Source organism: Haematobia irritans, chromosome 3 (genome assembly GCF_050003625.1).
Source record: "Haematobia irritans isolate KBUSLIRL chromosome 3, ASM5000362v1, whole genome shotgun sequence".
Taxonomy (NCBI): domain Eukaryota; kingdom Metazoa; phylum Arthropoda; class Insecta; order Diptera; family Muscidae; genus Haematobia; species Haematobia irritans.
In genome coordinates this window covers 212,165,277-212,179,801 of record NC_134399.1, presented here as the reverse complement: position 1 = coordinate 212,179,801, position 14,525 = coordinate 212,165,277, and the positions used below count along the sequence as shown (strand labels likewise).

At 27.5% G+C, this 14,525-nt stretch overlaps 1 protein-coding gene across 1 annotated transcript; it reads left to right on the top strand.

The window, feature by feature from the left end:
* Positions 1–831: 831 nt before the first annotated feature.
* On the top strand, positions 832–14,248 carry LOC142231414 (uncharacterized). Its single transcript, XM_075302022.1, has 4 exons — positions 832–874; positions 1,116–2,056; positions 2,106–2,256; positions 14,073–14,248. The coding sequence occupies exons 1-4, from the start codon at positions 832–834 to the stop codon at positions 14,246–14,248; spliced, it is 1,311 nt and encodes a 436-aa protein (XP_075158137.1).
* Positions 14,249–14,525: the final 277 nt, after the last annotated feature.

The window sequence follows — 14,525 nt, the reverse complement described above, 5'->3', positions numbered from 1 at the left end:
CGGTTAACAGGCTAATGTAAACAAATGGGATGATGACCCATTTAAACGTGTAAACTGAACTAACAAATTGAGGTTAACAAAATAACCAAGAATTCTAATGAAACCATAGAAGAATAAATTACATGGAATATAATGTTTTTGTGGTATTTCTTTAAATTTTTAGAAAATGAGAAAATATTTTAAATTTGTAGGGTAGTAGAAAAGAAAAATTTTAGTTCGAAAAATTTTTATTAACAGGAATTACTGTATTTTTTCAAGGACCAACCCATATAACAACCTAGGCATATTGGTATAAGCCTAATTTGCCATTTCGTTTGCAACACACCGAAATATTGTTTTCCATAATATAAAGTATATATGTTCAAGATCAGGATGAAATTCAATATGACTAAACTACAGTAATCCTGAAACTAGGCACTTAGAAAATTTTGTCAATATTTTATTTCTATAGAAAATTTTATTCAAATTTTATTTTTATGGAAAATTGTTATAAAGAAAAAATTTTCCAAATTTTATTTCTATAGAAAATTAAACAAAACAACCACCAAACACAAAAGTATTGTAAAATATTATTTCTATAGACAAATTTGTCAAAATATTATTTCTATTGAAAATTTTGTCAAAACATTAACATTAACAACGATTGGTTTGTGAATAAGACATAGAAAGATATACCGAGAGAGGTACAATGGATACTCTCACTAGGCCCCAAAACACGCTCTCCAGATATATAACAAACACAGTGGTACAAACACGAAAATATTTAAAGTACAATGACGACATTCTCATTCTAAGTGCTGACAAAGGGGGAAAACAGTGACAATGAACAAAATGGACTACGATTTAAAGATGAAGAAGATTGTACATGATATGTGTACGTATAAGCGATAAAAAGTGGATCCAACTTCGAGACTTCAGACAAAGAATAATAAATTAGTGGATAAACTATTTAACCTTCACAATTTTTAGTGCACAGGAGAAAAACAAATTGACCAGTAGGACCGCAATAACGCCAAGGATTTATGGACTACCAAAAATACACAAGGAGTGAACACCATTACGACCTATTTGCTCGTCAATTAACTCGCCATCGTATAATCTATGTAAATACATAGTAAACATATTAAAAAATATTACGGAAGATTCGAATGTGAAAGACTCGATAGCCTTTAAGACCAAAGTGAACAATCTGTTTATAGAAGATGGCGAAATTTTAATCTCCTTTGACGTTGTATCCCTGTTTCCAAGTATTCCCATAAACTTGGCGATTCAGGCGATTGAAAGAAAATGGACGAAGATTGAGCACCAAACAAAAATACCTAAGGACGTATTCATAGATTTAGTAAAATTTTTCATTAAGGATACAAGACATTTCAAATATGAGGACAAGGTTTATGAACAACTAAAAAGCATGCCCATGGGATCCTTCGCTTCACCAATTATAGCTGACATAATTATGGAGGAACTTTTGGACGACGTATTTGAGAAGATAACTAAACCACGTATAATAACTAAGTGTGTAGATGACATATTCGCGATAATAAAAAGATCAGACGTCGAAGAAACACTAAAAGCTTTAAACTCTTACAATCGACAAATTCAATTCACGAAGGAAGAGGAACAAGATCAAAAATTGCCATATCTTGACGCAATAATACACAGACAAGGCAATCAACTTAAATTAAATTGGTACCAAAAACCAACAGCTTCGGGACGTCTATTTAACTTTTATTCAAATCATAGCAAACGTATCATAATCAATACTGCGACGAACTTCATCAGGAGACTATTCAACATTAGTGATCCTAGTTTTCTTTTCGAAAATGGAGAGAAAATCAAAAGAATACTGACCAATAATGATTTCCCATTAAGGACAATTCAAAATCTAATATATAAAGTAAAATCAAAGCAGATTAACAACAAAGATGGAAATACCGAAAAAGAACTTAAAATGTACAAGCCAGTGACATATATATCTGGCTTTTCGGAAAGACTGCGCAAGTCTAATTTGTACGACAAAAAGAAATATCAGCTCGCGTTAAAAACTACGAAAACAGTAAATGGATTATTTAGTAAAACTAAAACTAAAATCAAAAATTTATAAGATTAAATGTAAAGGTGACAAATCCAATTTATGTAGAAAGACATATATTGGTACTACAATGACAAAACTGAAAACTAGATTATCTTCTCACAAATCGGATATTAAAGCCACTGAAAAACCCATGGAGCAAAAAACAGCGCTTGCGGCTCACTGTGCGCTGACAGGTCACAAGCCAAACGTAAAAATTCTAGACCCGAAAACAACTACAGACGCAGATTTACTCTTGAAATGCTGCACATTATCAACACTCCACCTGACGAGAGAATGAATTACAAGAAAGACATTGAGAACTGTGCTCGAATATATAGACATACAATACAAAAACATAAGAGAAATTTAGATTCAATGTAAAACAGAGTGTGAAGCTGTGCACACCAGAATAAAAAATAAATAAAAACATCAATCCTATGTTTTTTAATCGACCTATAGCCGAAACTATGATAAGTATTGCTTAAAAATAAAATAAAAAGGTCAACGATAATCAATCAGAAATAAAATTTTATTTCTATAAAAAATGTTCTTGAAATTTTATTTCTATAGAAACTTTTATCAAAATTTTATTTCTATAGAATATTTTGTCAAATTTTTATTTCTATAGAAAGTTTTGACAAAATTTTTTTTTTTGTATAGAAAATTTCATTTCTATAGAAATAAAAATTTGACAAAATATTCTAATGTCAAAACTTTTCTTTCTATAGAATTTGTTTTAATAATTGGTTGATATGTTTGCTGCAAGTAGAGGAAACTGATGAGGAATGTGGTAATTCCGAAAAGTGCGTCCATCCAACCATCTTGCAGTCCATAGGGTTAAGCTACTCTTGTAGTATAGTCAACCCAATGGTTTTTAAGCTGAGATCAAAATAACAAATAATTTTGTCAAATTTTTATTTCTATAGAAATTTTTTTCAAAATTTTATTTCTATATAAAATTTTGTCAAAATGTTATTTCTATAGAAAATTTTGTCAAAATTTTTTTATAAAGATTTTTTTTTCAAAATGTTATTTCTATACAAAGTTTTTTTCAAAATTTTATTTCTATATAAAATTTTGCCAAAATTTTATTTCTAAAGAAAATGTTGTCAAAATTTGATTTCTAAAGAAAGTGTTGTCAAAAATTTTATTTCTATAGAAAATTTTGTCACAAATTTTATATAAAGATTTTTTTTATTATGTCTACAGAAAATTTACCAAACAAAAAAAAAAAATATTTTGCAAAATATTATTTCTATAGAAAAATGTTGTTAAATCTTATTTCTATAGCATATTTTGTCAAATTGTTATTTCTATAGAAAATTTTGTCAACATTTTTATTTATGTAGAAAGTTTTGTCAAAATTTTATTTTTATAGAAAGTTATGTCAAATTTTTATTTCTATAGAAAATTTTGTCAAATTTTTATTTTATAGAAAATTTTGTCAAATTTTTATTTCTATATAAGGTTTTGTCAAATTTTTATTTCTATAGAAAGTTTTGCTAAATTTTTAGTTCTATAGAAAATTATATATATAGAATATTTTTTTAAAATTGTATTTCTAAAGAAAATTTTTTCAAAATCTTATTTCTATAGAAAATTTTTTAAAAATTTTATTTCTATAGAAAATTTTGTAAAAATTTTTTATTAAGAAATTTTTTTTCAAAATTTTATTTCTGTTGTTTTTTTGATTTCAGCTTAAAACCAAGCATTGATTAAACTTCAAATGTAGCTTAACCAATAAAGGAAAAGAATGTTTGTCAAATTTATTTGGACATAGAAAACGTTGTAAATTTTTTTCATATATAAAATATAAAAAAATATTATTTCTAAAGAAAATGTTGTCCAAATTTGATTTCTATAGAAGTGTCAAAAATGTATAAAGATTTTTTTTTTCAAATATTATTTCTACAGAAAATTTACCAAACAAAAAAAATATTTTGCAAAATAATATTTCTATAGAAAATTTTGTTAAATTTTATTTCTATAGCATATTTTGTCAAAATTTTATTTCTATAGAAAATTTTCTCAAAATTTTTGAAGAAAGTAGTATGAGACTTTCTGTAAAAAAGGGAAAACTAAAACCTTGGCAGAAAGTGGCAGGTCACTTTCTTTTAACAGAATAAAAGGGAGAAGTCATAGCTCATGACTTCTATAGAGAGTTTTTGTCAAAATTTTTGTTTTTATAGAAAATTTTGTCAAATTTTTATATCTATAGAAATATTTGTAAAATTTTTATTTCTATAGAACATTTTGTCAAATTTTTATTTCTATAGAAAATTTTGTCAAATTTTTATTTCTATAGAAAATTTTTTCAAAATTTTTTTCTATAGGAAATTTTGTGAAAATTTTATTTCTATAAAAAAAAATCGTAAAATTTCATATCTATAGAATATTTTTTTTTATTTCTATAGAAAATTTTGTGAAAATTTTATTTCTATAAAAAAATTGTAAAATTTCATTCCTATTGAATATTTTGGCAAAATTTTATTTTTATAGAACATTTTCTCAAAATTTTATTTCTATAGAAAATTTACGCAAAATTTTATTTCTATAGAAAGTTTTGTCAAAATTGCATGCCCGCCTTGCATACACACTATAGCTTTTAATAGAATAATTGTGTAAAAATTTAATTAAACGGAAGTATTTACAATTAAATACAATTACACAAATAAAGCCAAGCAAATATATCATGAATGCTATGGAAAATTTTAGCTTTGACCAATTTGAACTCAGCGCATTATGCATTTGTTTATCGTTCACGTATAGCTACCCCCGCTCACTATGTCGCAGATCAATTATATATAATTTCTTTGCCTTAGAAAATATCAAGAATTTTCAACAATTTGGCATTTCAATTATTCAATTTTATATGTAATTGTAATTGAAAGGCAACTGCTGGTTCATTCATTTGTACACAAAAGTCTACAAATTGTCATGGTATCGGTAACAAAAGGCTTATAGTGAAATTTGAATTCACTCGTTTGTGGCGACCGTATGGATTACAATGGAGTTATTGATGTTTCAATAGTTGATTTTAGTTTTAGTTTGAAGCTTTGACACGCCAATAACTGCAAACACTAAGAATGCCATAGAATTTGAATAGAAGTGAGGGATCTGAATGGTTCTCCACCCAACAAAAAAAGTTTGTGAAAGCAAGAAACTAGCTGAGATTGGCATGCAATAATTGAATTGCAAAAGTAATTTCAGTGAATTTAACTTTTTTTGAACAAAAAAAAAATTTAGTTGAAATGTATTTTATTGTAGCCTAAAGCAGAGCTTCCATAATATTGTCGAAATGTCATGGGGATCAATTGATTTTGATTTCACTACATTTTCTTAGAAAATAAACAATTTTAAGATTACTAAATTTTTGGAATTTTAACTTAAGAATTGTTCGTTCAACTTAGTTCGTATCCTTATTTGATGTGATGAGGCACTTTGGAGATTCAGAAAATGCCAAACTTCTGAAATTTTAAGTTATGAAAATTTCTACCGGTCGATTATCACGGATGCCATTCATGCCAAAAATAATTTACCACAAATTTATTAAATTAGCGACATAAACCAAGAAAATCATAAATCATTAAAGCAGTTTTGTGAATTTGCGTAAAGGATTTGAGATCACATTTTGAGAAAATTCTCTGATGAAACAAGTTTTGACAAAATTGGACAAAATTTTCTATAGAAATAAAACAAAATTTTCTTTAGAAATAAAATGTTGACAAATTTTTTTCAATAGAAATAAAATTTGTACAAAATTTTCTATAGAAATAAACTTTTGACAATTTTTTTCAATAGCAATAAAACTTGTACAAAATTTTCTATAAAATAAAATTTTAAAAAAATCTAAAAAAATAAAATTTTAACAAAATTTTCTATAAAAATAAAATTTCGAAAACTTTTCTATAGAAATAAAATTTTGACCAAATTTTATATAGAAATAAAATTTTGACAAAATTTTCTAAAAAATAAAATTTTGAAAAAATTTTCTATAGAAATTAAATTTTGACAAAACTTTCTATAGAAATAAAATTTTGACAAAACTTTCTATAGAAAAAAAATTTTGACGAATTTTTTCAATAGAAATAAAATTTGTACAAAATTTTCTATAGAAATAAACTTTTGACAATTTTTTTCAATAGCAATAAAACTTGTATAAAATTTTCTATAAAATAAAATTTAAAAAAAAAATCTAAAAAAATAAAATTTTAACAAAATTTTCTATAAAAATAAAATTTTGAAAAATTTTCTATAGAAATAAAATTTTGACCAAATTTTCTACAGAAATAAAATTTTATCAAAATTTTCTATGGAAATAACATTTTGTCAAAATTTTCTATATAAATAATATTTTGATAAAATTTTCTATAAAAATAAAATTTTGACAAAATTTTCTATACAAATAAATGTTTAACAAAATTTTCTACAGAAAAAATTTTCAAGAAATTTTCTATAGATGCAAGATTTTGACAAAATTTTTTATAAAATAAAATCTCGACAATATTTTCTATAGAAACACAATTCTGACAAAATTTTCTATAGCAAAAAAATTTTAACAAAATTTTCTATAAAAATAAATTTTTGACAAAATTTTCCATAGAAATAACATTTTGACATAATTTTCTATAAAAATAAAATTGTGACAAAATTTTCTATAAGAATAAAATTTTGACAAAATTTTTTATAAAAAGAAAATTTTGACAAAATTTTCCATAGAACTAAAATTTTGACAAAATTTTCCACAGAAATAAAATTTTGACAAAATTTTCTATAGAAATAATAATTAAAAAATAAAATTTTGACAAAATTTTCTATAGAAAATAATCTTTGACAAAACTTTCTATAGAAATAACATTTTAACAATCAATACAATTTTGACAATATTTTCTATAGAAATAAAATTTTATCAAAATTTTCTATGGAAATAATATTTTGTCAAAATTTTCTATATAAATAATATTTTCACAAAATATTTTACAGAAATAAAATTGTTACAAAATTTTCTATAGAAATAAATTCTTAACAAAATTCTCTACAGAATTAAAATTTTCAACAAATTTTCTATAGAAGTAAAATTTTAAAAAAATTTTCTATAGAAATAAAATTTCGACAACATTTTCTTTAGAAATACAATATTGACAACATTTTCTATGCAAATAAAATTTAGAGAAAAATTTATATAGAAATACAATTTTGAGAAAATTCTCTTTAGAACAAAATTTGACAAAATTTTCTATAAAAATAAAATTTTAACAAAATTTTCCATAGAAATAAAATGTTGACAAAATTTGCCATAGAAACAAAATTTTGACAAACTTTTCTTTAGAAATAAAATTTTGACAAAATTTTCTATAGAAATAAAATTTTGAATAAATTTTCTATAGAAATAAAATTTTGACAAAACTTTCTTTATAAATAAAATTTTGACCAAATTTTCTATAGAAATAAAATTTCAACAAAATTTTCAATAGACATAAAATTTTGACAAAATTTTCCATAAAAATAAAATTTTGAAAACATTTTCGATACAAAATAGTTGACAAAATTTTTGGAAAATTTTCGATAAGACCCTATTTCTAAAATCATATTGAAAAAACTTTCTAAAGAAATAAAATTTTTGACAAAATTTTCTATAGAAATAAAATTTTGACAAAATTTTCTTTAGAAATAAAATTTTGACAAAATTTTCTATAGAAATAAAATTCTGAATAAATTTTCTATAGAAATAAAATTTTGACAAAACTTTCTATAGAAATAAAATTTCAACAAAATTTTCAATAGACATAAAATTTTGAGAAAATTTTCCATAGAAATATAATTCTGACAAAATTTTCATAGAAATAACTTTTTGAAAAAAATTTTCTATAAAAATAGAATTTTGATATAAATTTTTATAGAAACAAAATTAAAAAAAAAAAAATGATAAAGATTTCTATGGAAGTTAAATTTTATACAAAATCTTCTATAGAAATTAAACTTTGACAAAATGTGCTACACAAATAAAATTTTGTCAAAATCTATATATATATAAAATTCAAATTATGTTTGTTTATTTGTTTGTTTGTTTGTTTGTTTATTTGTATGTTTCGGGTTGGCGCGAAAACGGCTGAACTGATTTACTTGAAACTTTCAGAGATCGCGGGGTGCACTCATGTGCTGAAAATAGGGTACCTCATTTTTTGACATATGGTCGCGGAGAGGAACCTCCCCTTTGTCCGACTTTTTGAAAATTAGACCAAAGTTGACCGATTTGCTTGAAATTTTCATTGAAGATTGGGGTTGGCATCTAGACAAAGATCCGCTACTTTTTATTTCGATATTTGGTGGCGGAGGGGGGCCTCCCCTTTGTTCGACTTTTTTTTAAGTACAGTGAAAAAACTAAAATTCTCTAAATTATCTGCGATTTACAGAGAACATGTGGTGAGGATATGGAATTAATATGGGGTACCCGATGATTTCATATGTGGATGGGGAGGGGGACCTCCCCCTTGCCCTACTTTTTGAAACTTGGAACAAAATTATGCGATTTGCTTGAAATTTTCATTGAATGTTGGGGTTGGCATCTAGACGAAAATCCGCTACATTATTTTTCGATATTTGGTCGGGGAGGGGGACCACCCCTTAGCCAGCCCGAATTTTTTTGTTTGAAAGTACAAACAAAACTAAACTCCCCCGATTGAAATTTTACGGAAAAAATGGGTTTTGAAATTTATATCAGGTTCTTGATTTTTTAATAAAAATAAAAGGGCATAGGGAGACACCCGCTTCTCTTAAGTACATACAGAGAAACAATTAAACTTTTACCGAATTACTTGAAATTTACAGAGGACTGGGGAGAGGTTACGATATTAATAGTTGATACTTGATTTTGTGATATTTGGACGGAAGAGAGGCCGCCCTTTTAGGCTTATAATTTGCTTGACATTTTCTGGGACGTTTACAAATGATACGACAACACAAAAAGTTGTTTTTAAACAAATAATTTAAAATTGGATTTTTTTTAAATTCTACAGCTTTTTGGTAATTTTTTTTTTAATTTTGGTAGATTATTTTTGGCACTAGTGGCATCCGTGTCTGAGATGGTACCGAAAATGTAGATGTACAATATGGTGCAGGTTATAATATAACCGGTCCAGCTCGACTTGCTTGCTTCTAATAAAAACAAGTAAGGAAAGTCTAAAGTCGGGCGGGGCCGACTATATTATACCCTGCACCACTTTGTAGATCCAAATTTTCGATACCATATCACATCCGTCAAATGTGTTGGGGGCTATATATAAAGGTTTGTCCCAAATACATACATTTAAATATCACTCGATCTGGACAGAATTTGATAGACTTCTACAAAATCTATAGACTCAAAATTTAAGTCGGCTAATGCACTAGGGTGGAACACAATGTTAGTAAAAAAAAAATATGGGAAACGTTTAAATCTGAAGCAATTTAAAGGAAACTTCAAAAAATTTTATTTATGATTTATCGCTCGATATATATGTATTAGAAGTTTAGGAAAATTAGAGTCATTTTTACAACTTTTCGACTAAGCAGTGGCGATTTTACAAGGAAAATGTTATTATTTTGACCATTTTTGTCGAAATCAGAAAAACATATATATGGGGGCTATATCTAAATCTGAACCGATTTCAACCAAATTTGGCACGCATAGCTACAATGCTAATTCTACTCCCTGTGCAAAATTTCAACTAAATCGAAGCAAAAAATTGGCCTCTGTGGTCATATGAGTTTAAATCGGCCGAAAGCTATATATTGGAGCTATATCTAAATCTGAACCGATTTCAACCAAATTTGGCACGCATAGCTACAATGCTAATTCTACTCCCTGTGCAAAATTTCAACTAAATCGGAGCAAAAAATTGGCCTCTGTGGTCATATGAGTGTAAATCGGCCGAAAGCTATATATTGGAGCTATATCTAAATCTGAACCGATTTCAACCAAATTTGGCACGCATAGCTACAATGCTAATTCTACTCCCTGTGCAAAATTTCAACTAAATCGGAGCAAAAAATTGGCCTCTGTGGTCATATGAGTGTAAATCGGGCGGTCAAAAACATAATTTCTATACGAATGTTGTGAGTTAAGTTGCAAATATGCTTTGGATTATTTAAAATGGCCCTAAGGCATAAGATGGAAGACGGTGTTAGAAGGTTTTAAGATACCTTGCCATCGTCAAGCGTTACCGCAACCCAAGTAATGCGATTGAGGAAGGCAGTGTTTAAAAGAAGTTTCTACGCAATCCATGGTGGAGGGTACATAAATTTCGGCCTGGCCGAACTTACGGCCGTATATACTTGTTTTATCTCATGAGGAAATTTTTCTATTAAAATTCATCTCATGAGAAAATTTTTCTATAAACATTCATCTCATGACACACATTTTCTACAAAAATTGCGTCAATAGTAACCGAGGCAATTTTATTTGCATTTTTGGCAATAACATATTTTATATGTGAATATAGCATTTCGATATATCGATAAAAAATTTAAATCCCTGACCCATTATGTCACACTTCTACTGGCCTGACCCATAAATAAAATTCCATCAAATTATATTTCACCATTATATCTAATAGCATGCTTCAGTGCTGTACATATACGCAGCTGCTTTAACCTGTACATGGTATGACTGCCTCTTTTCCTGCGATTAGTTTTAGGATTTTGTTTATTTTAGTACAGTCAATCATATAAATGACTACGTCGTTGCCTCACCTGAAGTGGACAAATGAAGGCCATGTAAATTTTAAGCAATTTGCAAGTATATTAGAAAAACTGCAAAGAGGCTCTGGCCTATACTACTGCCGGATATGTTAACATGAGTAAGAGCGACGTGCTTTGTCGGTTTTTCATTTTGTAGATTTTTTTTGTTTTTGACGAGTTTTGACAACACATGTTACATAATTTCATGAGAATAATTTAAGCCTATAAGATCATAAATTCTTAGGTTCATTATTTTAATGACTTCCTTAGGAAATGTTGAGAACTAAAATTTACTTTAGTATGTATGAGAGACTTTATTCGGCTATCACATAAAAAATAAAAAGAATGAAAAATCTTAGAGCTTTAAAAAAAACTGCTGAGAATTATGTTGGCCTTATGGAAAGAAGTCAACCAATACTCATATTCATATGAACCCTAAAATCACTATCACGTATTGATTGACTTCCATCTAATATATTCCAATCATGAGCCAAATACGTTTTTGGAAATACTCAGATGAAATCCCCAGACAGTTTGAATAAAATTTAGTATTCCACAAATGCTTCAAGATTTTCATATAGACTGAAGTACCCTTTTTGTTAGGCCATTTACAAGAGGTCAATCCATAAAAGCTAGACAGTCAAGTTATAGTGGGAGTTTGTATTTAAAGCAAAAGTCCATAAAGCGTTTCCCAATAAGAGGTGTTAAGAAAACTTCAATGTTAAATAAATGCCGAGTTGTTTATTTCATACGAGAGTTGCCATTTACATTTCGCGATTAGAGAACAAAAACAAATATTAATCATTGAAAATTGCTTTATTGTTTTTTCAAAATATTCCCCATTAAGATCTATGCAGTTTTACCACTCCCCTTGAGGTATCTCCCACACTTGCATTGTGAACGTATCAACCGCTTTTTCAGGTGGCAAAAAATGTTGACCTCTCATTTTATTTTTTAATTATGGGAATAAAAGAAGTCAATCGGTGCCAATTCAGGACTATACGGCGGATGACCCATCAAATCGATGTTTTGAGCGCCTGAATTCTTGGAAGACAACTCGCAAACAAATGGTTGTGTATGATGTTATTCTAGTGCTACGATTGTGACATGTCCAGTTTTTCCGAAAAAATAGGCGATCAATTACTTGTCACGAGGTTATAGACGCGAATTGAAGCATTTATTTCGACCAATTGACACCAACTTTTTTCTGAACGACTAATAAATTATGGGGGCTCCAACCACGGTTGCCTCTCTAGCCGAAAATAATCTACCAAAATATAAAGGAAATATTACCAAAAAACTACCAAACGAAAAAACTACTTTTTAATTGTATTTCTATTTGTCAAATTTTTTTTCTATAAAAAAAATTTGTCAAACTCTTATTTCTATAGAAAATTTTGACAAAATTTTATTTCTAGAAAAAATTTGGCAAATTTTTATTTCTATAGAAAATGTTGTCTAAATTTATTTCTATAGAAAAATTAGTAAACATTTTACTTCTATAGAAAATTTTTTCAAAATTTTATATTTTTAGAAAATTTTATCTTAAATTTATTTCTATAGAAAATTTTGTCAAAATTTTATTTCTGTAGAAAGTTTTGTCAAAATTTTATTTCTATAGAAAACTTTGTCAAAATTTTATTTCTATAGAAAATTTAGCCAAAATTTCATAGAAAATTTTGTCAAAATTTTGTTTCTATAGAAAATTTTGTTAAAAATTTTATTTCTACAGAAAATTTAGCAAAAATTTCATAGTAAATTTTGTCAAAATTTTATTTCTATAGAAAATGTTATCAAAATTTTATTTTGGTAGAAAGTTTTGTCAAAATTTTATTTGTATAGAAATTTTTGTCACAATTTTATTTGTATAGAAATTTTTGTCACAATTTTATTTCTATAGAAAATTTTTTTTTAAATTTGAGTTCTATAGAAAATTTTGTCAAAATTTTATTTCTATAGAAAATTTTGTCAAAAATGTATTTCTATGCAAAATTGTATCAATTTTTTTTTATATAGAAAATTTTTTCATAATTGTATTTCTATAGAAAATTTTGTCAAAATTTGATTACTCTGGAAAATGTTGTCAAAATTTTATTTCTATAGGAAATTTCGTCGAAATTGGACTCAGGAGTGTAGTGATGGAGCCATGTTTCATCCATTGTCACATATCGGGTGTATTACGAGTTAACAGCTGCAAATACCGCTCAGAATCATCAACAAGTTGTTGTTTTTGGTTAAATGTGAGCTCGCGCGGCATCCATTTTGCACAGAGCTTCCGCATATCCAAATATTGATGAATGATATGACCAACACGTTCCTTTGATATCTTTAAGGACTCTGCTATCTCGATCAACTTCATTTTACGAACATTCAAAATCATTTTGTGGTATTTTTTGATGTTTTCGTCGGTAACCACCTCTTTCGGGTGTCCACTGCGTTCACCGTCCCCCGTGCTCATTTCACCACGCTTGAATTTTGCATACCAATCAATTATTGTTGATTTCCCTGGGGCAGAGTCCGGAAACTCATTATCAAGCCAAGTATTTGCTTCCATCGTATTTTACCCTTCAGAAAACAGTATTTTATCAAAACACGAAATTCCTTTTTTTCCATTTTTTTCACAATAACAAAAGTTGCTTCACAAAAGACGCTCTATCTCACAAACTAATTGACTTACAGACGTCAAATTTTGACACGAATCATTTGAAGGTTGGTACTATATAAAAATAATATGCATTTAATATTAGCGACGCCATCTGTGTGTCAGACCGGGGACTTATCAGCCAAACTGTTATTATTTATACGTTAAATATTTTTTCTTCTTTTGGACTCTTTTTTTTTTATTCTTATACTTAATTTTACACACATAATTAGTCAAAATTTAGGGGGCCTACTAGGGAGCCTAACCTAACCTAACCTATGTGCCCACTTATTAAACCAAACTCATTAAAGCAGAGCATGGAAAGATCCAAATTGCATTGCATTTTACTTTATTTATAAACATGAAAAATTTAAACGGAGTTTATGTTGCTTTATTCCAGCAAAACATCCACGAGCATACGTATATTACCTAAATGCAAAGGCTGGCTGAGGGACTTAACACATAAACACAAACGGTTGCTTTAAAAATTCCCTCTGGTATATATAAATACATTGCCACACACAATCCTATCTCCATCTCTATTGTATTGTTAATATAGCACAACTCTCTCTCTCTCTCTTTCTATCTCTCTGTGGACCATTTGTTAAAAAATCAACCCATAATACTCCAATCACTAAGGCTATATTAAATCTCTCACCCATGTTCCAAGAGCAACAACAACAACATGTAACATTCTGCCCAACATATTTTTGCTTTTATCAAGGCAAAAAAGTCTCCAATATCCCCAGAATGAAAATCGTCATAAAAACAAACAAACATTTGATAAATTATTAAGCCTTCGGTTGGGCTCTTGAATGTTTGCACAAGATGTTTGATATTTTGGCAAGATTAAAATGGTCATGGTGAGGTCGAAAATAGATTGGCCACAATATCTGATGATTCCTATTGGTGGTGGCCATGACCATAATGACTATGATGATGAGCATGATAAAAGGGATAATAATGATTCTAATGATGAAGATAAAACAAGACTTTTGCCAATAATAGATAATATTTTATTCGCTGTTGAGAACAAAATATGGTCAGATCATTTCCCAATAATGGTAAAAATAGTTTTCAAATACGATTTAG